The sequence below is a fragment of the Pleurodeles waltl genome, chromosome 3_1 (assembly GCF_031143425.1).
Source record: "Pleurodeles waltl isolate 20211129_DDA chromosome 3_1, aPleWal1.hap1.20221129, whole genome shotgun sequence".
In the NCBI taxonomy this organism is placed as follows: domain Eukaryota; kingdom Metazoa; phylum Chordata; class Amphibia; order Caudata; family Salamandridae; genus Pleurodeles; species Pleurodeles waltl.
Genome location: NC_090440.1, coordinates 1,637,280,863 through 1,637,305,886, shown reverse-complemented (window position 1 = coordinate 1,637,305,886; position 25,024 = coordinate 1,637,280,863). Strand labels below are relative to the sequence as shown.

The 25,024-nt window shown below is 41.7% G+C and overlaps 1 protein-coding gene across 2 annotated transcripts in view; it reads right to left on the bottom strand.

Moving 5' to 3' along the window:
* The window catches only part of GAD1 (glutamate decarboxylase 1), a 257,259-nt gene that overhangs the window by 178,934 nt on the left and 53,301 nt on the right, over window positions 1–25,024 (bottom strand). For both annotated transcript variants that reach the window (XM_069225317.1, XM_069225318.1), the window contains one exon: window positions 19,913–20,003. In XM_069225317.1, the coding sequence (XP_069081418.1) occupies window positions 19,913–20,003 (91 nt within the window). The remainder of the gene's footprint in view (window positions 1–19,912; window positions 20,004–25,024) is intronic.

Here is a 25,024-nt window from a genome sequence, read left to right as displayed (position 1 = left end):
CTATAATGATAGATGAAGGATGTGTCCCAGATAGTTGGTTTAGTGGTTGGTTTTTAGCACTACAATCCTGGATGTCAGGACTGTTGGGGGCTCTTTTACCAATGGCTGTAATCTTGCTACTAACATACTGTGTAATACAGGCAGCACTAGCATGTGTTAGTAAACTAGCCACTAAGGCAAGAGGTTTTATTTTTAACTTAGTACAGCAGCACAATTATTAGATTCTCCCAACAATATGTATTACCTAGTACCAAAAGCAGACCAAGATTTAGATAAGATAGTTGAAATATCAACTAGAGGAGGAATGTTGTAGGAAATGTGAAAACTAAATACATTACAGTGAATACAAAATGTGAAAACATTGCGCAACATCAAGCATCAATAGAGATTGCACCAACATTCCTAATCAAAAAGCAGTTTAGGCCAAACCCTCACAATGACACAAGAAAGGTGAAAGGATCATTCAAGGATGTAGTGGAGTAAGAAATACAAAAGGGTCATCTGTTAAAGGCCAACTCATGTCTGACCAACCTGCAGGTATTTATGACATTAACACACTCTCAGTGCCTACAAATAGATTGCTGACTGATTAGATGCTGGGCACATAATTGGATTAGCCCAAAGCACAGAAGTGCGTGATTTACAAAGGGTGCAGGGAAGAAACCAAAATCCAAACACTCGAGAGTCTCTGACCCACAATGCTGTCAGCACCCACTTCAAATAAGTAACATTTACAAAAGAGCATGCACACATTCATAGGTCAAAGAATGTTCAGTCATAAACCTCTGCCGAATGTATAATAAAGAGTGAGTAATGTCTTAACCTACGAATTCGGGGTTCTGGGGTCACATGGTTTTGAGTGTTTTCTATGTTAATCTGTAAACTTGCGAGTTATCAATTGTTAATCATGTGTAATAATGTATTGTGCTGATTTGTATGTAAGAGCCTGTTTGTGAACAGGCAGTTGAGGTCGTGCAGGGCTGAGGTGCAGTACGCGGTGTTTTTCTCCCTGTCACAACAGTTCGTAAATACTGTCTTTGGATCTGCCAAGAAGAATCTGCATGGTCGTTTCTGAGTCAAGAGAGTGTATTCGTTCACCCCGCAACAGGCCTGATAAGGAAATCATAAAGAATAGGGTTGGGAGCCCAGGATTAACCTTTGGATGCCCAAATCACGGTGGCTTACATACAGGTGTGAACTCTGGTCACTCCCATGAATTGTGTTGTAGATCAATCAGCTTCAGTGTTCCGCCTGCTGTGACAGACTTCATGTTGAAAAAAGCAGAACCCAACATAAAACCTCAAAGACTCAGACTCTAAATTACATTTTTGTGTCTGGAAACAGAGTTTAAGAAGGGTTGAGGCCCCAAACTTTGTCATCTGCCATGCAGTCAGATGGGCTGTGTGAGGAGGGGAAGTTCTGCAAAACGTCTGCTTGTGAGCACAGCTGGGGGCAAAGGCCTGCTAGTGAGAGGACATCACACAGGGAAACTAACATCACCTGCCCTGCAGCCTGGAGTGCCAGTGCCTGCCTGCTTGCCAAGACCAGTGTGCCCTGTGACAATCAGGAGAGAGTTGGAGGGAGCAAGGTTGATTGGGAAGCCCTGCCAAGAGGACCCCCTTAGTAAGGTGTGAGGGAATGGCGGTGAATCAATCAGGTCACTGCCAGTGTGCAGTGCCCGGTTGGTGACCCCCATATGCCAGGAGAGGGCCGCCGTGGACTAAGCTTTGTGTTGAGCACCATACAGGTCTTGCTAAGCCGTATTGCTGTGCTGAGGTAATCCCGTGTGCATGGACGGGCCACAGGTTGCTGCTGCAGGAGAGCTGAGACTTGTAACTGCTATGGTGGAGCATTTATATGGGAGAAGTCTGTGCCCCTCTTACCAAGTACCTCGGCACCCCCGTATGTCAGGAGGGGCTACTGGGACTTATGTTGCCAAGAAGTTTGGGCTGCCACCTGAGGAAAAGACCAAGGCTGCGGGAGAACTGCACTTGACTGACCCCAGAGGCCTGCACAGGATTCAGCGGACAATGCCGCACTTCTATGGACTCTAATCTGGAGCTGAAGAAAGGATCCCCCCCACTTCCCACTGGGGAATGCTGACTTACCACATCTTTACAAGCTGGGAGCTGCTCCAATAACTTGAGAAGCCCACAGCACTACTCAGGAGGGAGAGCCTGAGCTGCTGGATGCTGCTGCATGGGCCTCAAGCAGCCCAACTTCTACGAGCAGGAATGAACCTCAAGGACATTTACTGCAACACTAAGCATTCCCATGCTGCAGGACGGGTAAGACTTGAATTGGGCCTGTTGGGCCCCAAGAGACTCAGTGCGAAAGGTGCTATGGCACTATAGGCACTTCTGACTAATTTCTGAAGAGTCAAAGGGAAACTCTTGAGTCTGGCCTGACAGTGAGCATTCCCTGGGTGTGCTCACCAGTGAATGGGGGAATAACCCCAAACACATTACAAAGAAAAGGGTGGGACAGGGAATTGCCTGCCAACTACTAAAACTCCAATCTCACGGGGAACTGTGTTACTGCTTGTGCATATCATTATTCCTTTGCATGGGTAAGTTAGAAATAGAATACTCCCTTTTCTTATAAAAGCAGCCATTTGACTGGACATTAATTTTTTGTTTGTACTGTTTGCACTTTGAGGTATGGTTACTTACCTGTATCTATACTCCTCCCTCCACTCCCCCAGAGGGAGCCTTTGACTCCTCATCCACAGTTACTCCTGAGAGTCAAGTGCAGAAGGGATACTTGGCTCAATTGCACAAGATCATAGTAGGTTGGGTCTTGGGACATCAGGAGTGAAAGGCTTCAACCACCATGTTGGCCCCAGTAACCCCTGCATGCCCTGTGGCCCTCTGAAAGGGATTCTAACAGCCTCATTTATGCAAGTAGAATTACAATTGAATCCAAATTTAATTTTGACTCTTGAGTTTGGAATCCCTGTCAATAACCAGCTACAGTTTGAAAATCATCAAAAAGCAGCTAGCTTTTACATTTTATAGGGAGTCAGGGTGGGCTCCCATGTAGCAACCATGCTATTTCTAAATGTTTGGTTAGGTATTTGGATGTATATTGATAATTTAATTTGCAACTGAAGTCAGTGGTTCGACCATGAACATAATAGGCAGATATAAAGGGGACAATTGTACTTTGGCTAGTTCACACTCCTTGGAAGTAAAGAACATCTTGATGTGCTGGGCTTGCTTAAGTATACCGATGGTAAAAAAATATATATATATATTTTGCACAACGTTGTAGGTATTCAGCACTGTCATTTCACAAACCTAACACATACTCTGAAGTGATACATTTTCTTCAACGTCTATGTACCTTTGTGGATAAACTAAGCTCATAGACTAGACTCTCCAACATCATTATTTTCTCTAGAATTAAATCTGGCTCACTTTGTGACTCTTTGCGACCAGATATACTAAAAAAAGGCAGGAGCCATTCATTTTCTGATTTTACTTAGACTGCTAAATCTATCTGTTCCTACTGCAGTAGTTCCACCCAGTTGGAAAAATGCCATGGTTATTTTGCTAAAAGAAAAGCTTTATTAGATCAGAAGTTACCAGAAAACTATCAGCCTATCCCTCACTTGCTCATTTTGACTAAAGCATTAGATAAATTCAGCAATATTCAACTGGTAAACTATCTGGAGCAATAACACCTACTGCATTCCTCTCAAGCTGGCTTTCAGCTGACTCATAGCAAGGAGACTGCCTTACTTACAGTTACTGAAGAACTTTGTCATATTGTTGGCTAGAGTAGCTCAGCTTCTTTGATCCTGTTTGATCTAATCACCGCTTTTGACATTGCATCCCCCAAGGTCCTGATAAAAAAGAGTGAATGGATGTGGAGTTGGCAGCAAAGCACTTTCTTGGTGCACATCATTTTTGGAGGAACGCTCGTTTCAAGTGATATCTCCTCTGCTTTCCTCCAGGAATAGTCAGTTGGAGTTTGGGGGTCCCTCAGGGTTTTGCTCTTAGCCCACACTCTTTAACTAACATTTATGTCTGGTCTGTTACAGACATTGTTGAAAATTGTTGTCTGACGTTGGTGTCATATGCTAACATGCTGTTGATTTTGTCTTTGTCTTCCAATGTCTTTGTTTTAGGAGTTGTATGACTTCAGTGGCCGAATGGATGAATAAGAACTGTTTAAAATATAATGCTAACAAAGCCAGGGTTTTAATTATTGGTAAACAGTCTTCTAACTTGGGCCCCCAATAGTGCCTAGAGATATTAGGACCACCCGCCAGCTCTAAACCTACTATAAAGATTTTGGGAATCTGGATTGATAATTCACTGTTGTTTGAACCTAAAACCAAGGCTGTTATTTCCTGTTGCTTTGGCCTATTGAGAAGTCTGAAGAAATTCCTTTGTGAGTTTCCTTTTTCTATTAATGTGATGATTGTTCAGTCTCTGATAATCTTGTGTTTACATTACTGTAACATCCTCTACCTTGGCATTGCCAAGTATGTCAGGAATAGACTGTGAACTATCCACAATGCAGCTGTGAATTTCCATTTCTAAGCAGCTTTGCACTCTACATTGGATTCCTGTGGAGAAATGGACTTATTTCAAGGCCATGTGTGTCTTCTATTCTGCTATGTATAAAGCCGGTCCACCCATTCTTAACTCTTTCCTTTGCCATATTGTCCCACTAGATGCCTGAGATCAGTCAAATTCAATTTGGCAATGGGTCTGCGTTTTAAGTTGGTCAGGCAGGGAGGAAGATGCATTGTTTTCCTAGGGCCCAGCATATGGAACAAATTGCGAGCTAGTATTCAAAACAAGGCAAAGTCAACACTTTTAGGAAACAGCTCAAGACTTGGCTGTTCTTTACATTGCCTGCTGTCTCATGTCCGGTTCCTTGGGAGGCCTTATTTTATGGCAGCCATGTGTGATATAAATTCATATAACATAATAGAATTTTTTTAACCTCTACTCCACCAATTCAGTAGAAGCTATGGGGCCCACTCCACTGGCAGCGGAATGCCATTGAAGTGGCTCTACTGATGGCACTGACCCTTTGCGGAGAGGGTAGCAAAGTTTTTTGTTTTATGAAAAATATTCCCAAAGTGGGAAATTGGTTCCAGAAAACAAAAAATCAATGACCCTCATATCAGGGACTTTTCTCCTTGTGTGTGGGTCCTTGTGAGTTTCTCTCCTGTGTAGTCACAGGCAGGGAAACCAAATGACAGTCACTTCCATCTAATATGGCTGGTGCCACTACAACCTGGTGATCTTGAGGCAGTCAGAATGCCAAGTCAAGGGTTTATACTGGCAGAGACAATATATGCTACACTAGGGTAAACCCATACTTTCCACTGACTCTAAGGAGAGCATTGGAACTGCCGGTTTAGTAGGGTGAGAGCAAAGCAAAAGGTTAAATGACCCTCTTATTCAATGACTATAAACAATTTTAAAAAATTATTCTTAGCTTTTGAGATAAAATCGTTAGTTGATTTCGTCTTAGAGGGCATTGTTTTTAAGAACATGTACATGCCTGATCCTAGACGTGTTCTTCTATTCCACATAACTAATGAAAATATTCCGATGGGGTACATTTTACAACTGTGGCTAACATGCTATCCATAGGCTCTAACAGCTTTGGCACATTACTTGCAAGAACTACAGCGAGATCCCATTAGAGAAATAGCACTTTCATAGATGGAGCATGTTATGATGTTTTATGCTAATATGTTTCTACTGTGCCCAATGTGGTCTCTTGGCATTTGACAAGTGGTGAAATATAGAAAATTGACAAATCTATGATGACTGCAAGTGAGAAGAACCAATCTCCTGTTTTTTAAAGCAAACAAGAAATGTGTTAATGTCAACTTCCTAAGCTTCCTCGGCGTTAGGTTATTTTTTTGAATTGTGCGGGTCTAAAAGCAGTCAGAACTCATCTGCTATCTTTCTAACAGGGAAACGGTTAATGCAAAAATTCCTGCTTCGGTCTGTTTCTGTATTTCTCAAACGAAAGAGACATTGTACCTCTACAAAAAGCTCAAAGTTTACCTTTTGGAAGTAAGAAAGAGCACACTAGGACCGACAAAAAAGATATCCTAATCGATCTACTGACTTCTATACATATTTTTGCCCATCAAATAGAAAGGCAGTTGTTTTGTCCGCTGCATTTCTGGCAGCGAGAAGGTACACAGTGCAGAGAAACCTGAGAGGACAGATCTTCTTTGAGATATTTGAGGTTTAACAAACAAGATTTGTATTTGTGGATATGTATTTCTCCTGTAGAAGGAGCTGTATCTCTGCACAGCTTGTTCTGTCTAAAGTTAATGAAATAGCACAGAGATTTCTGAGTTATATGTTAGAACATTAGGTAGGTCGCACGCAAAAAATTCGGCCCATCGTGGTATGTCCCCCATTAACTGGATGCAGAGCTCTTTCATCCTACCTTTAGCACAATAAATGGCTTAAAAATTAGCTATATTGTTGATAAATGAAGTAACTGAAAACGAGCTTCACTTTTCAGTTGTCAAGTCTGCACTAACTGTATATTTGCGAATTTATTTGTCTGTGTCTGTTTTAATAAATCTCAGACATTTAAAGGATAGATAGATAGATGGATGGATAGATGGATAGATAGATAGATAGATAGATAGATAGATAGATAGATAGATAGATAGATAGATAGATAGATAGATAGAAAGATAGATCGATCTCAATTTATATTTTTATGAAACTATTTAACAAATGAAACTTTGTCTTTGATTTGATAAACAGTTAACTCATAGCGTATTTTGTTTTTCAGAGCATAGACAAATCAATATACAATTTAAAATAGCCTGGAGGGCTTTTGAAAGACTGTGGGTGCCAAGGAACCATAACAACACACTGCACACTTAATTCTGTCTTTGATTTACATTTTATTGTCGAAAGCAATAATAGAGTTTTATAGATTTCGAAACTTGGCATATTTAAAAAAATGCTCTCTTTGTCTAATATTTTAATGTAACTTGCTCTGAATTGATAGCGTTGTAATGTAAAAAGCAAAATACTAGAATATGGTTCAACTTCCTTAAAGTTGCACCTACACAAACACAACAGGAAGCACGAACATGGAATTGCTATATCACAAATTATGGAATTACTTAAAAAACGTTAGTTTCAGGATAAACTGTACAAATGCAAACATGTAAATTATCCGATGGTATATGAAGAATTCCTATTTTTAGTGGCCCCTTATAAATCGTGTGTTATTCTACCTGTATTCTTCCCCAGTGCCCAACAGAGTTAACAATACTTGGAGTATCATTAATAAATTTTACCAGCTGGCACAAGAGTACCAGAGGTCTGGAAAGAAGGTCCTCGTATCCAGCGATTGAAGAATCAAGACACTCTTCACTTCAGAAAGCCACTATACTTGTTTAATTTGTCTGCAGGTAAGGAAGGAGATGGTACTCATTGCTACAATCTAGAAGACTTCTTGCCATCTTTTTGGTAACAGAAAAAAGCTTGTTTGAAATATTTTCTTTTAGGAGAGATATGTTGTAGCATAATTGTCTGATGAGCATGGAAAATATTGAATGCTTGGTCTAACTGAAAATCAAAAGACAGTGGAATCAAAGTATTACTGGAACTGAAAGACCTAACAGTGACTACATCCACTTTGCACTGCTATGGGATATCCTATGTAGAGGACAAACATGATTTTTCATATTTAAAAAAACTTTTTGCCATTATGGGTTAATCTCTTATTCCAGGCTTTTTCAAGCAAATACAAGGCACCTCCCCAAACATTGTATCTCGTGGACTCAGCTGAAGCCAGATTTTGCATACAGGGTAAGTGAGGTTCTTATTCAGTCGTTGGGAGCTACTGCAGAGCGGCTGCCTTGGCCCTTCCCAAGCTACCCCTTTCCAGGGATTTAGACGGAGATTTATCATTCTCAGAAGGACAATGTTACCTCAAGCGTGTATTCATTATTCTTAGTCAACAGTATTATCTCTCAGTAGCAACATCTGGTTTTCACGCCGCCTAGTGGGGGGACCAGAAACTACTTTTACAGCTATTTAATATTTAATAGCGGTTAGCGTTAATCACGGGCTAGTATGTCGTATGCAGGTCTGCCACTTCTCATTCCCAGTTCCCTTTTCTAATTTTTGTTTAAACTGTGCTTGTTTTTGGCTGCATGGTTAGCTGGAGGCAAATGATGACAGGACAAAGCCTGCAGTCTAGGAGAAAAAGTGCCACCATACAAATAATTTTATAGTATGTCTGGTTTTGGCTCTTCCTCATTATGATCTAGTGGGTAAGATTCCGACACATAAGGACCGGAGAGAGAGGGAAGTGGAAGGAATTGTGCAGCAGTCTAGGCCAAGGTAAATAGGTTCTGAAGATTGTCTTGAACAAAAATTTGCATTAATTCATAAGGAAGCCTCATTTGGATAATACCTGCAGATTGCATTTGACGTAGCCAATGTGGCCACTCCAAACGTCTCGCAGACACATCCCTTGAAAATGCCACCAACACTGCTTTTGCAGCTCAGAGCGAGTGTACTCGGACACTAGATGAAACCTCTGCCTCATGCATAAAGTACAGTGGAATAATAGCAGCCCCTGAAGCCCCCACGGGCAGGGAGGCTTCGTGCTCCAGGGGACTCCCCTGGCACTGAGCATGGGCCCCTGGCCTGAGAGCTCCTAACTGGGTCCGAGCATGGGGGCAGGACCGACTTTAGGGCAGTCCAACCAGTGCACTGACTTTGCTGTGCACCCTGTGTTTAAACATAACTTATGGGTTTAGAAGCACTGAACTTGCTTGTACATCCAGCAGTTTTCGGGCAACAATAAAAATGTCAAAATAACTCTGGTGAGTAATGTTACTTCTGGTGAGAGATCTGAAATTTGTCAAGTGGCAGTTTTGACTCATCATAAAGGAGTGCAGAGCACCTGCTGCAAAGAATGTGTACCATGCAGATCACAAAACTGTGAATGAACTATGCACTTCAAAAAAGAAAAATAGATTTATATCAGAGCAGGGCTATGGAGAGGTCAGGGCCACTGTTGGAGAATGGTAGTGAAGGAATTTGTGGAGAAGGAGGTTAGGGGGGGTAAAAAACACTGACGGACCAGGTGGCACCAGCGCTAAAGCTGGCCCTTCGTGGGGGCGCCCTTCATGTACTTTGTAGGGGGGCCCCCCTCAAGTTTCATTACGCTGCTGATAATACACCGAAAGGAGGCACAGAGTGTTATCAAGCTGGCCATGGTGGGAAAGTTCGATCAATAATTAAAGATGCTTTTAAATTCTATGTTTATCTTGTCCCATTGGTGCTACAAAAACAGAGGTCAAATTTCAGGCCATGTCTCCTGACAAACTTCTGCTTGATCTATAACATAGCATAAGTATTTGTAAAGTGTATGTTCATTCAGAAGGGTATCTTGGCTCTGGATAACAAATGTTTATTGTTATCCATCTCAATGATACTAATTTTATCATCCTCAGATAGATGAAAGGGTGAGTGTACCTGCTGGGATTTGAACCTATGACCATGAGGGCAAACAAAGGCCCCTACAGTGGATGCATTAATCTACTAAGACACCAGACCAGGTATTGCTGTTTACTTTTTTCTCTGTCTGCAAAGTGAAAGGAGTTTTTAAAGTGAATTATGCGACAATCTCGCTGGAGTACACAGAGTGTGAAAGGAAAGGCTGTAGGATGTTGTTTTGTGCAAAACATAACAAAACGTAAATACCTGTAAATGAACTGTATGCATTCAGCAGTTAGAAAAGTAAAAGTGAAGCAGTTGTTTTTTTTTGCAATTCTGAGTTGTGCTGGAAACGGAGATTTTAATGGGATCAAAACACTTTATTTCGAGAGGTGCAAATGATAAATAGACAAAGAAACCAGATTTCCACACAGTATCATTTGTGGGCTACATATGTTTTATCAGTAAAACTGTGTATGTGCAAAGTTAGTGGCATTTCAATGGAATATGTGCTGTGTGTAAATGACAATGCACTACCACACCATGCTCTAGTCACATTTAAAAATCGCCCGCCTCATTTCGGGTAGATAGATCCGGAAAGTTTGTCATTCTAAAAAATCGGGTCGAGCTTCTAAAAGGGTTGGGAAGCACTGCTTTAAACAATCGCTCTGGACCTGGACCCCTCGCCTCTGCACTCCAACCTGATATCGATCCTCTCCTCCACAGAAGAGAGCGTGGGCCTTCCTCAAGAAGGATCAGGCAACTCAGTCACTGGACAGAGAAACGGGTGTTGTTCTGCAAAAATGTTTCTGGAGAATTGATTTCATACACAATTGTTAAACACTGAATACTGTATTTTAGATTTTTCGTGATTAGAACACCTTGGAGGAATTTTTGTTTAACATTTCATTTTTATTATTAAATCATTATTTAGTGCCCGGTAAAATTCAAATAATATAACGGACTGACTTCACAATTACAACTCTATTGTCCTTACTCACAGACCTTTGCACTGCCTGTAGATCACTGACCATAGGCATGCATTGGATGACTACTCCCCAAGCAGTAAAAGCAGTGGCTGAGCAGGTCAGCATCTGAAAACGTTCACAGAAACAACAAGCGTCAAACCAAAGCTTTGTGGGAAAAGTAGCTGAAGCTTAAGGAAAATGTGATCATAGAGTGAAAAACACCAAACAATCTGAGGAAAAATAGGCCATGGCCCAGTGTAGTAGTCGCTGATCATGAAAGAAGCATGCTCAATTCAAAATGGTGGGTGGCAAAAAGGTAGCAGGCTAATCAACACACCAGAGTAGGGAAGGGGAATTGCCTGCTTATCAGGCACCCCAATGTGCATGGTACCAGATAGGAAAAGTACTAAAGACCGTACAGAAGCAGTGTGCAGCTATGCCATTAGATGATGTGGAGTCAGGATCCAAGAGTAACAACTGATACCACATGACCCATACCTCGGGACCTCGGAGGCGGTGAAACCTGCCACGTAAAATCCTTGCTGCAGTTATTTTACATTTGGGTTCTTGACCAAAGCAGGAGATTCAAACCCAGAGCTATACTGACAAAGTTTATTGGTGCTCATACAGGAATCCCTTCCCAGTAACACAACAATTGAATCTGGGGTAAACAATTTTTCTGCTAGAGGTGTTAAGATCTTTCACCTAGTCAATCCACCCCACGGAATGACCCATAAATGATGTGTGAGTGGTGGGGGAAAGAACCCTGTTTCACCTTGCGACTGGTACTAAGGTCTTCCAATGGCAGTTTTCTATCTGTTACTGGACCCCTTTTACCTACTTCTTCGCGCAGCTAGTTTCCAAAGTATTCTTTGGTCTCTTGTGGAATCTAACTCTAAGGGTTATCTTCCCTTTCCCTTAACTCCTCATTCAAGGATGATGAGCCTCACAGTAGCTGTGGTTCTCAATGAGATGGAGTGGAAATCTGGATGCAATAATCGCTTCTTGTGCCAGGTACACTTGACTCAGAGGTAATGGCAATCGCTTTAAGAAGCCACGTTATCAGGAACTGAATAGAATCAACACAACCTGAAGAGCACTCCAAAAAATAAAAGCCACAATCAAATTGGAGAAAAAGGCACAACACATAAGCATCTCAAGACAAAGATGGCAGAAACAGTGGCAAGTGGAATAGCCCCAGTCACACAGTGGAAGACGAGGAACAACCAGAGCCAAGGTAATGAGTGGAAGCAATTATAAGGGATATAGCTAAAGAACGGACTACAAGAGGGGAAATCTACTGGGACAAAAATGACTCAAAGAGTGCCAATCCTACAGATAAAAAAGGACCCGAAACCTTTGTGGTGCAAGTTCCTGGAAAAGGAATGGCTATATGTAGCATTATAGTACAGAAAACAATCATCATAGCCAGGAAGTCATTTTAGACATGATGGAGTGAACTCCATTTACTGGAGGAAGGGCTGAATATGCCTTCTTGGATTGGATCGAATGACTAAGCCCCAACTTCAAGTGCTCAGGCTTTTTCCTGTTCTTATTCTCCTCCAATAACCCCACCAACAGTCAGGGACAGGAACCGTGAGAACCATGACCCCAATGCCTTTCCCTCAGTAAGAATCAAAGACGACATGCTGTGCACAGTGCAGCAGCACTGGTCAGTGCTGTCAAAAACCAAAAGGGACAGTGGAGCACCACCTGAGGCTCCAGAAAGATCTGCGCTGGCTTCCAGACGTAATCAGGTAAGTCCATGGCAACCAAATAGCTCTGCGACCCGCATGACCATGGAACGTCGCAGACACAGCCAAAGGCTGTGGAGCTACTGGTAGTGTGATTTACTACTATGCTTCACACTAATGTTTTTCCTATTGATTTGTATTCAGTTCCAAGTGGTCCATTTGGGTTTCATACAAAACGACTAGGATTCTGTATTTAAACTGTAGAAAACATGTAACTTAGATTTTATTACAGCAGTTTTAAGGCTTCTGCTATTAATATAACAATTTATGTCAATATACCCACTGCAACGTAATCACTTGTTATTAAAAGTGTCCTAGAGACAACTGACATATCAATACCATATATGTTTTTAGGATTTGCCACAGGAAACCCAAAGGATTATTCTGTACAGGTTTTTATTTGGGACTCTGACAATATCAGTTTGATATCATGGGTATGTGTCCTCTGCCCTTCTTACAATTAAAGCACTAGTACAGGCTGTAGCAAATAAGGCACGTACCTTTTTTGAAAATATTCACAGTGCCAGTTCGTGGATTACTATGTCGGTTTCAGAACTTCCAAGTTTATAAAATATATTTTACATTAGGGCTGTCAAGTGAATTTACCCAGGTTGTGAAACTATTATTGTATCCCAAAGATAGTAAAATGAATTCCTATTTTGTTTCCTTTCTGGCCTGCTAAGCTCAAATTAATCTTCATGTTGAGAGAGAATGCTACAGTTTCATTCTCCCTTGTCCTGGGTGAGACTGGCCAAAGGGTAAGCACCTGTGCGGTCACTGATGCCTTCTGATATAAAACCTCAGTGAACTGCATGCATGTCTTGCATTAATATATGGAACAACGGAATGTTGGAGAACCTCAGATATTTACTTGTCCATGTGTTTGCATGTTTTGCTAGACAACCACCTGTGCTGAGTATCAGAACAGTGTACAAAGGGACAGTATAAACACATATACATGCATATAATAAATACACATATGTTATGTGAGATGGATGCCTGGAAACTGTTTAAGAAATTGCACTTACAAAGTCAGTGGAAGGGGGCGGAGCAGTAGGTGAGAAGATGGTTTCCGGCAGGCGTTCTTTACCGCAATAATAAGAGGATATGAGTATGAGAAGGGTAAGAATTTGTTAAATCAGAAGGTCTTATGTTTCTTGCTAAAAGAATAATGTTTGAAATGGTTCTGGTGTCCAGAGAAGCCCATTCAGTTCCCTAAATGCCAAAGCTGAGAAGACAATGGGATTTACCAGTAATATTCTTCACTGGTTCACCTCCTACCTTTCCAACCAACACCAGTTTGTTCACATGAGTGTAATAATATTGGATTACAATTATCTGGAATATCCTTTTCATGACAGCTGAGGTATGTTAAAAAAAAAAGCTTTAAAATGTATGATGTGTGCTTGCTTGCGGGTGTGAGTGTGTTTATGTGAATGAGAGTGTATGTAAGTGTGAATTTGTGTGTATGTGTAAGTATGTGTGTGTAAGTGAAAGTGGAGGTCAAAGGGTGTATGATGTCACTCACGCTACCCCTGGAACTTCAGTGAACTGACGCCCAGGAGTTCAGTCAAAACTTTATTCAGTCATAATAAATATAGACCATAAAATTGTGATTTGTGATACGTATACTGTAAATAACAACTTTATATTAGAAACATAGTAAAACAGCATATTTTCATATTGGTATTCTTGAGAAGTAATAACAGACTTAGCAAATACCAAATAAGACCCACAATAAAGTTAGAAACAATCAAAATGACGATAAAAAATCAAAGTTAGCCCCCCTTAGCATATTCGACAATTAAATGGGCCCACAAATCACAGAGTACACAACCAAAAATAATATTAGACTTCAGAAGCCTACCGAAGCGATTTTCTAACCTTGATCACAAGCGTCTAAAAGATATATACAATCAAATACAAACTCATCTGAGGCCAAGCACTGCAGAAAGTGCATTGCTTCTGTGCAATGATGCAAGGAGTGTTTTTTTTTTTAGATTTTATTTTATGAACCAGTGGTACATTATAAAAGCTGTTCCAATACCAAATTCAAACAAATGAGCCATCAACTCAGATACGTAGTTAAAAAATGAAAAGCACAGCAATAATGCCATACAAAGGGATTAATATGTGTAGAACAGTACTGTAGAAATGTCTGTTAATTCTTCGCCCTAGTGCTGTGCACTTCACCTCAGAGCCATCAGTTTATCCCTGACCCTCAGATTCCTATCTATCATCTGCAGAGGTATACCCGACCCCCTCGAGCCCCGTAAGGATCCTCCTTCATGTCTGCAAGTCCTCTTCAGCTCGTTTATCCCTTTTACACTGACGAAGCCTAATCTCCTCCACCACCACCCTTTTCTTCACATCTTTGATCAAGACCCTCACCCCGGGTCCCACTGGGCTCAACCATGTGATGGCGACTCGCCATTTTGCTAACAACTGGGTCAGTTGTACAAATTTCCACTCCATTTTTTCTACACTTTTGTTTCCTGACCAAACCCAAAACATATGTGGTGGGCTCCAAACCCACCAGTAGACCTTCAACACTCCAGTACCTTACCACTGTGCCCCAATAGGCATTCACTAGAGGACAACATCAGGCTAAGTGAAAGAAGGTTGCAGGTCCCCACTGACATCAATGGCACCTATGCATTTTGGTAGGGTCAATTCTGTGGAGGAGCACCGGGGTAACATATTTGCGATGTATATAGTTAAAGTGTATTAGTTTGAATTGCTTGTTGCAGGTACCCTGCTTGACTGTTGCGCAGATACTCTTCCAATGGCCATCTATTGGCGCACCCAAATCTTCCACCCAGTCTACCCCTGCCATAAGTGTAGCCCTAGGCATATCTACAATCATGTCTCTATATAAGTGAGAAACTAAGGCCCTCATAATGATCTCGGCTGTAAAAACCACTGAGATCTGCGCTGGCGGTCAATAGAAGACAGCGACCTGTCAGGTGCTCTGCCACTAAATCCCTGCCCACCTGGTCCCGCAAAATTTCAGAGGGTAATCTCCACAAGTAGGGCGATAGTGGGCTATCCCCCACTGGAATTGACATTGAACCGGTACATGATCAGACAAATAACGTGTCAGGTGTACCACCTCCTGTGCTCTAGTAGCAGTGTGTTGCATTACTAGTATTCGGTCTCACCTGCTAAAGATACTGTGTGTGTGGCCGAGTAACATGTGTACTCCTGGCGCCCCTTGTGAGTGTCCCTCCAGAGATCACTGAACCCCATGTGCACCATAACTTCAGACTGTTTGTCATCTTAGGTTTAGTGCCCTGTCGAGGGGGATAGTGGTCTAAGTCCCTATGCACCACACAGTTATAATCAACAACCCAGAATATATTCCTTCCCACTGGGGGCAATAGGACATCTGTCAGTGAGGGAAAAAAGGAGTCATAGTCCGTATTGGGACCATATGAAATAAAGAGTACCAGTTCCTTGCCGTCCAACATACCCTGTACCATTATGTGTCTGCCCTCCACATCAGCCTCCATGCATGTTAAGGCAAAAGGGACCCCAGAGGCTATCCACAACAGCATCCCTCCAGAAAAGGAAGAGAAAGTAGCACTGTAAGTCTGTCCCCTTCATTTTTTGGCAAGTTTTGTAGCTTCGGGCTCGGTTAAAGGAGTCTCTTGAAGACATGCTATACTAACCCCGTGGCTTTTGAGAAGCGACAGCACTCTTTAGCGTTTATTGCAGGAGCCAAGCCCTATTACACTCCAGGTAAGAATTTTATGGGTAGTATTAGACGTCATATTGTATGTTCTGATGTCCCCATTGTTGAATCCCCACATGCTGAGATGGCTAGTACCCCCCTGTAATAACGCAAAAATTCTTCTCATATAGAACTTGAAAAAAAAAACTTCCCACACCCCTCCTTCCCACGGGCAAGCATAGTATCAACATGTGACTACAGGACCCCCCCCCCCTCAGCTGTGTTAGGGCAAACACGACACCTCAGGTTGTCCCTAGTGAACCTTCTAAATGAAACAAGGGACTAACTTCCCCCGGAGCCAGGTACCCTTACTATCATCCCCCTATTTGAAACCTCATATATTAGATTTATATGCATGGCACTATGGGCCAGATGTAGCAAAGGTTTTTACCCATTCTGTGTCTATGGGAAAAAGTGTTCGCACATATGGCCCTATAAGCCTACCAGAAACAATAATGCCCCATCAACGCAAGGAGTGTTTAATCAGAAGGGGCTTGATGGCGCGAGATCTAGGCTTGGAATAAAAAGAGTAGAAGAACAATATATGCAAAATGCTCTGTGCTGATTACTGGTCGCCGGGTCAGGGTGAAAGACTGTAAGTCCAGTCATTGCACCGACAAAAAGTGGCTAACCTATGAAATAGGTTAAGCCGAAAGCTGAGTAGAATGAAGGGCTGGTAGTGCTGTTCATCTAATAACAGGAATAGCTGGGTACTCCTAGCTGGTTTAAGCTGCATGCATGAGATAACAGATGAAGGCTTAATTACCGCACCCCACCTTATATCTTCCCAAAATGTTAACACATATATGAGTCCTTTTTTACCCACTGAGGTTAGGGATGAGGATGGATCTTCAAACAGATCCCACACCTGTGCAGAGCCAACGCCATGTCCCTAACTCCCGTCAGCCAGGGAATCTCTAATCCACAAGTCAGTGGCAAACAATTCTCAGTTATCATTCTGTTCAATGAGAGAGGCTCATTAGTTTAGACCCCGAGCCAGAGCATTATTGGACGCATCCTTATAGTACCCTCAAGGTAGGATAACCCTAACTCCCTGTGGCACATAAAGGTGGCAGTACTCGGGGGGAGAGACAAATGGCGATTACATTTATTTTCAGTTACCTGTGATGGGGGCAGCCTGGGTACCCCATACTCCTGCCCCATAACATGGAATACTGGTGCATTTTGCCTAATAGATAGTTAGCATGTGTGCCTTTGCTCTTTTACCCAGTTTGGCTGCAAAGGAGAAAAGAGAATTAATGCTCCTCACCAGTAGGTTATTTCTAACTTCTAATAGGGGAAGCCACGAGCCTCTACAGTTAAAATTACCTGTTTGTCCACAACTCAGCTTTCTCTCCTTTTGCTTGTTGATTTTAAACTTGTCTTTAACCATGTCCGCTGAAATTTGGTTAGGTTTGTGCTACAGAAATACCATATACAAACATACATCTGTTTTCTATTATTAAGTGGAGGTCCGAAGTAGTATTGAGGAGCAGAAGGCGGGAACAATGGTGACATGTATGAATGATGCCTGACATTGTAAAATTAGAATTTGCTTTAATGGGGATTTAGGGCAGATCACAAATCATGTGATCAACATCCTAGGTTCCAAGGCCCAGAGTCCTGTGAGAAGGGTGATTCCATCGTCTAGTACTGGCAAGACACATTACCAGATTGGTGATCAGATTATATATTGAGAAGTAGGATTTGTACTGATTTGGATCATAGGAAGAGTTGGAAGATGATGCTTAATTCAACTTAGTTTATGAATTTCGTCAAGGCAAGGGATCCATTAAATGTCCAACCGAGTGATTTTATTTAACAATGTCCACTCTACAGGGCATCTTTCCACTGTCTGAGAATCGGAAAATATGCGGGAGAGAACAGGGATAACAATTATGCTTGAACCACATTTATCTGGAGTAAATGTGTTGTCATCCAATGACACCACAACAAGTTTGAGTTTGGGATGTCCTCTTGTGTGCCAATAGAGAATTGCAATAGTCTATCTTCTGTGCATTAGTGAATGATGATGCCATGGTTGCTGAGTAGTTCACGGGATGATTTCCTGTATTAACTGAGGAGGACCAATAACAGGATAATTCCTTTTGGAATGCTAAACAAGGGTCTGTTTAGAGACGTAGTGACTAGCACATACCATTTCAGAGTAGATTTATATAAACACAGAGTACCTTTTCAGCACATTGCTCTTGATCAACATGTATAATTACAGCAGTTTTTAAATAACTGTGTTGTGGTCTTAGCATAGAATATATCCATCAGAATAAATGAGCCAGTTTGGTAGAAACACAACTTCATATTTTTTCACAATATAAAATGTTTAATTACTTTTCATAAGGTAAAGAAAATAACTTGTGAGAAATCCCTTATCCATAAATTCTGCTGCCAATGAAGAATGAGATCACAAAATGCAGAAGAAATGTAGTGGCTTCTTCATCTTGGGGCCTACACATTGCAAAGTTTCAGTAAAACCAGCTTACTTTGAAAAGAGAATTGCTTCAAGGGAAAGCTCAGTTGAAAAACTAATGAGTGGGGATGGGGGGTAAGTGCTCTTTTCAAGGAGATGAAAGAAAGATGAATTGTCAAAGGCAAGTCATTAAAATACTAATCGGGTGGTACCTTCACAAGAATCAACTTTCAAGAATGCTTAGTAAAGGAAACAGGCAGATTAGTAAATGCTGAGTTTCACAAAAGGAATAGGAGCAACGAAAATTAAGGTGAAAGAACTAGCAACTTGGTTGGACTACTTACTATTGAGTGTTTTATGAGTGTATTTGTAATTTCCATTGAAGGACTACTTTTATAGGAAAAAGAAAAGCATCTGAAGTCTGCACAGGCAATGCTACATGTAAAAATGAATACAATTACTGATTATTTGGAATTCGGAAACATTCAAAGCCACTCCACATGAAACCTCCAACCACAACAATACCTCAAACCCATCCTGGAGAATCTGCCACCAAGTTCTGCTCTTTGTCATGCAGTTCAATAAGTAAAAAATCAGTGATCACAGCTTTAAGATTCGAACACCCATCCTAAGGCTGGAAACATATCTCCAAGTACAAAAGAAGGTTAAAGCACCCTAATGTGGGACAAATGTGTGGCATGGCGGGCATGCTTTAACACATTTGCCGCTCTCTATCAGCAACATTTGTATGTGACAATGGGGGTACTTTGTGTTCCGTCATGCAAAGGTACCTGGTCATGGATGTGGTAAAAACACACCATATAAGTGCTTTTATCTTATAATAAGGGCAAAATAAAGAGTGAGTGGGTATTGGGTCTGCACACAAATTACACACCAACCCTAATGAATGTCAACTTACCATCGAAGGGGAAAGGCATTGAATGCTAGGAATGCTAACATGTTATGGGCTATATACAAATATTGTGATTTTTGGATATGCATTTGTATTGTGTTGGAAATGGGACAGAAGTAACAAAGATAGCGCATAAATTAGCACAATTTTAACTTTGTACGCATTACCTTAAGTAAACTTAATATATTTTTTTAGCAATACGAAAATCGTTGTTTCTATCACCCTTCCGGCCTGCTGCTTGGACATTAGATAATATTTAGAAAGTTCAGCTTGAGTAGCAAACAAATGTTTTTTATGTACATGGGTTTTAATATACATACACACACACTTGTGAATGGCCACACTAGCATGTCTGTGGTCCAAAGTGTGTCCCTGTAAAATTCAACTCTAAAAATGCCCCTGGATGTGTGACACTGCAAGCGATTCTTCATCCTGATCTGTGAAACACTTTATGGGGAGACAATGCCGCATGTACCAGAGGAAAACCCTCACTGAGGTAACCCAAGTATTTTTTAGGAAAACTGCATGCACGTGAAACATTCCCCCTTTCTGCAAGATCACGTGTGAATCAATTATGCATTTCAGTTTGTTTCAGTAGACATGGGAAACGAGGCATAAATCCTTAGGAAGTATACATAGAGGCACTACTCACATGTTTGTGTTGGCCGTTGAAGTCAACCATTCACCAGCCAGGCCTATGATGTCCAGTCCGCTGGAGAGCTGGTTAAAAAAGCGAGGGTGTCCTGAAAGATGAATGATGGCAATATGAAGAGGCACACTCTCCCGCTCTTTTAATTTCATGTCATTAATCACCCAAACGACTTCCTTCACAGCAGATAAGATCAGGTTTACCATAACATTGTGTTAATAAAACTGTCTAAGGTATATCTTTGCTGCATTGACAGCGCAGCTGAATGAAGACATGAATTCAGCTGGTTTAACTATCTTCTAATTACTGAGCATTCAATAAAGCATCGGTGATGTAATTTGCATGATTAATTTCAAGATCATACTTTTCTTAAATTGCTTGTCTACTGCAGGATGTGCCAACAGATGAATGCACATTGTTAAACATTAGTTTTAGCTCCAACAGTAACGTGAACAATTAGTGCAATGGCTCCATTGTTAGGAGTAAGTGCTTGGAAGAGGGAAACCATTTTATGAAACGCTATAGGGCCTCTTTCGTGAGACTGTCTTGATGGTTGGCTGAAGGTACTACGGGGAAGATTTAATAAATTATCACACAACGAGGCACAGCAACCAATTGGCACTGACCTGCTGTCTCCCAAGAGATGGCGCACTACGAGGCTGCCTAGAGCTACACACACACACCTCTGCACCATAGTGCAAAGGTATTTGTGTGATGTCTAGCGTCTAGGTTTGTACTGGAATGGGAGCCTGTTAGTAAAAACAGTGCGCTTAGACACATTTTAAAACTTTTCCCATTTTGGATGTGTGCTATAAAGTGCAGTACACATGCAAAGTCTGAAAAATTGGAGAAATAAAAACACTTCTTTTAACACCGGCCTCAACAAGGTATTATTTTTGGGGGCAAAGCCCTCTCCACAAATGTTCGTAGATAGGGCTGTGCAATAAAAATCATGAGTGGTTGGGTGGGAACGCCCATGTACCACCCACGGGCCACCACTTTGACACAAAGCAGTTGTAGCACTACTTTGCATTACTTAAGAGCTACTTTCGAGCACAAAGTTTTGTGTCAGAAGGTAAAGCCCAAATAAACATTTTGAACCTGTCTGCATCACTTTTGTGACGTACACTTGATGCAAAATGTTGCCGAATCTGCCCCTATATGACTAACACTGAGATGTTTCCAGCACTTTCTTTTGCGCTCTCCCTATTAGCAGCTGCAAAGCATCTATTGCACAAAGGACAGCGCTCTGGCACTAAACGAGCAGCAGAAAAGACGCATCTAGTGTGATAAAAATAAGTGCATGGGCCCAAAGTTTTCCACTAGGGTGCTGCCGAAATACAAAGGCTGTGTAGTGTCACCTGCCTCTTTCTTCCACTGCCCTTCACTTTCTGTCTCCTTATATCACTCTATGTCAGTGGTTCCCAACCTGTGGTCCGGGGAACCCTGGGGATCCGCAAAGCCTCCTCAGGGGGTCGCGACTACTTAGAAAATTAAATAAGATTAATAGATTAGGTTCCCCAGCTTTCAGTAATGACTAAGTGATGGGTCCCCGGATTTCAATAATGATTCAGTGGGGGTCCCCGGGTTCCAGTAATTTACAAAGTGGGGGTCCACAGAAGTCAAAAGGTTGGGAACCAACTGCTCTATGTCACAGATTCTTTTTCATCCCTGCTTTCTCCCTTCACCACTGTTTTTCTCACTTTCTTACCCTCCTTCGTTGAGGTGACCAGGCACCCCAGATTTGCCAGGACTGTACCGATTTTTCACCTGCTGTCCCAGCAGTTAGGCAAATTTAGCTCATGCCCGTGTTTTTAGAGAAGATGAACTGAAAGCAGTGGGAGGTGTGTTTTTATGTGTTTTGAAGCAGGGCTAGTTAACGGCTGTTATCAGAAAGCAATTTAATGAAAAGGTATGACACTGGGTTTGAAAACTGCATTTCATTTATTTTCTTAGTGCCTCTTCTGTATTTCTATGTTGATGAGAGCTGTCATTCTCTGCCGCTCAGTTGATGTAAAATTGTAGTCTTTCTTCTATTTTTGTGAAATGTCCCGGTTTTTTGTTTTCAAAAACTGATCACTCTATCCTTTGTTCTTCCTTTTCTGCTTGTGCATTGAGTCAAAGTATGACAATGAAAGTCCTGCTTCCTATAATGAGTGGTGGTGCCAGTGCTTAATTTGTAAATAAAAACATGCCGGTGCCCAAAGCCCTCTGCTTAAACATGCGGCTGCTGCAATTAAATGTGGGAACAAGAAATACGGAGGCAGCGTAATTCTGAAGCCATCTCGGGCCTCGTCAATCCATTTAAAGCCTCGCCCTGCCTCTTCAGCTCACTCTTGCAGCCTTCTGCTTTCCCCCATTGTGACGCTTTTTCGTTTTTCTCTTCCTCCGTCTTTCTCATATGTGTCTTTTGTTCGCAGCAAATGCTTGGGGCAGAAGAATAGGCGCCAGCCCTGAAAAATAAGTGCCAGTGCTCAGCACCGGAAACAACAAGCACAAATTAAGCACTGGGTGGTGCCCACGAAAAGCAAACACCTGCATTTATTAAGCATGGGCCATCATGAGGAAGGGCATAAAGGAACTAGTGTGGGAAGTTGTGTGCCTATGAAGGGCAAATGGCCAAAAATGTGGCTATCTCATTAGCATCCACATTAAGTTATGAATGTCAGCCGTAAACAGCACAATTGACGGGAGAGTGGTTGGACAATCCAAATAAAACATGAGAAAGACCATTCAGTCTGTTTGATTACTTGTGGATCTCAATGTACACTCAAAGTGCACATGTCATTTTTGAACACCTTGGAAGTAGGAATTTATTTCGTTGAAAGCCCATGCTTGAAGAAGCACTGCCTTTGAAAGGACACATTCAGTGATACGCCCTGCGGAGCTGACGGCTCTAAAGTGCAGCACCGTGGTGCGTAGAATAGTAGGAGCACAACAGTGAGCTGACTTGAGCTGTGTGACAGCAGGACACCGAGCTGCCTGGTGCTGTTGAGAGGAAGGATGCTGCTTTGTAGTGGGACACTGGCTGACCGCTGTTGCCCTATAGTAAGATATAAAGCTGGGTAGTGGTGTTGAAAAGAGTGGGGCTATCTCACAATATGACAATGAGCAGCAGGTGGCTGCTGAGGTGATTTTTGTTGACTTACAATAGCACACTGACCTGGATGGGCCTGATAGGGAGAGTGGCTCTCCCATACAGTAGGATACTTATGCTGAAATGTGGTGGGAACGACTCTGCCCTACATAGGGGCACTGAGCTGAATGATGGTGTTCCCCAGATTGATGCTGCCTTACAGTCGTACAATGAACAGTATGGTGCTGCTGAGGGCAATAGATTACAATAGGAAACTGAAGTGAAAGGTACTGATGAGCCAAGTGAAGCTGGCGTACAGTATCTGATATGAATAGTACGGCTGCCTTACGTTAGGCCTGGGAAAAAAAATAATTACAGCAGTGAAATTTGTGAAATTTCTAGAAATGTTGCATTATGCTATTTCCTATATCTTTAAAAGCAAGCGCACACCTCATGTGAGAGAAATCATGAGAGATACTATCAGGCGACTGGTCCAAAGAGAAACGGTCTTGTGTGGATTATTTCATTCTGGCATTGAACATTGGATGGTAAGCACCTTACGGTTCACTCTTCAGTGGCCATCCTAATCCATTTGTGTGGCAGGTTTAAAAAATGCTCAATTGCATTTCCAAAACAGATTGCATGTATTGGCACTATGTAGCTCTTTGTTAGCACTTGTGAAGGCCAAAGAGCGTTCCAGGTGGAAGAGTATCTACTGTACTTGTTATCCATGGTTACAGGGTTCTTGGCTGTGCTGTGGTGGTGCTTGATTTGTAAAAAGAAAATAAGCGCCAGGGGGGCAACATTTTATTAAGAATCCAGCGCAGGCGGTGCCGAATGTCAGGCTGAGCAAATACCAAATTGTCCATCTCATACATCTTTTTTCAACCACCCTATGCTTCCTTTTTTTGTTTCACTCTTGCAGGCTCCATTTCATACCTGATTTCAGTCTTTGTCACTGTTTTTCTACCACGGTTTTTGACCTAAGCAGAAATGGCATCTGGACATTGCTTTTGCCAATGCCCCACTATATACATTTGCACTGTTTTTTTGTTTATCCTTAATTTGTGGGTTTCTCATTAATCATCTGAAGTACCTAACAGATCCTAGGTGCAATGGGAGCCACTAAAGTCAATGCACATATTGAATCATCTGTGTGGCATGAGATTGGAGTCTTCGCAAGGCCTGCTTTTGAAACCAGTGGTAGATTCTTGTAGAAAAAGGATGTTCCGACAGTGAAGGACAGTGTTGCAAATAATCCCCATATTTCGCAAACCTGCTTGTATTGATCCAGGCACTATAATATTACCGACGTCATATCTTTGTCTGGATTTTTAGTGTATGGATATAATTATCTGGTTATTTTAAAGGTCGTATATTCAACTCCTGATTAGCTAGCTGAAAGATTCTTTCAATCCACTGTTTTTATAATTCTTTCGAAATCTAGGACAATTTCTCTTTGAGTGCATTATTTAATTTGCCAAGTAGACAATGCAAACTTTGCTAAATGTAGACAGCTCTTTCACACGTTGACATCAACAGGCTTGAAGACTTGTTTTACTTCAACCCCGTCTTCTATTTACCAGGGTTAGATTTCTGAACACACTTTTATGAGGGCTATTGTACAAGGGGCTGCTATGATGAAAGTTGTTTTTCTCACCCTTTTATTAAATATATTGACACAATGGCACTGCTGTGCAAGGAATGAGAGACATTTGCTTCTCTTGCAAAGGATTTAAAACTAGTGAAATCAGGCGTCATCATTCTTGAATGGGATCAAAACTTTCCAGCAGAATTGCGTAGGCTCCTGGAGACTTGTTTGATTCAAACAGTATCAAGTTGCCTTCCCCCAATTTCTTGCAATCTGTGAATTGCTGATTTTTTCTTGTTTCTTTGAGAGTTCTGGATCTCGTCCCCCACTGTATGCATTAAAGGAGGTCTATTACTCCATTTCTTTTCTATGTCTATGTTCTATTGACGACACCAGGGGATAGGTTTTCTTCTCAGTTTCCTGATATCTGGGAACACTGGTCGTCTAA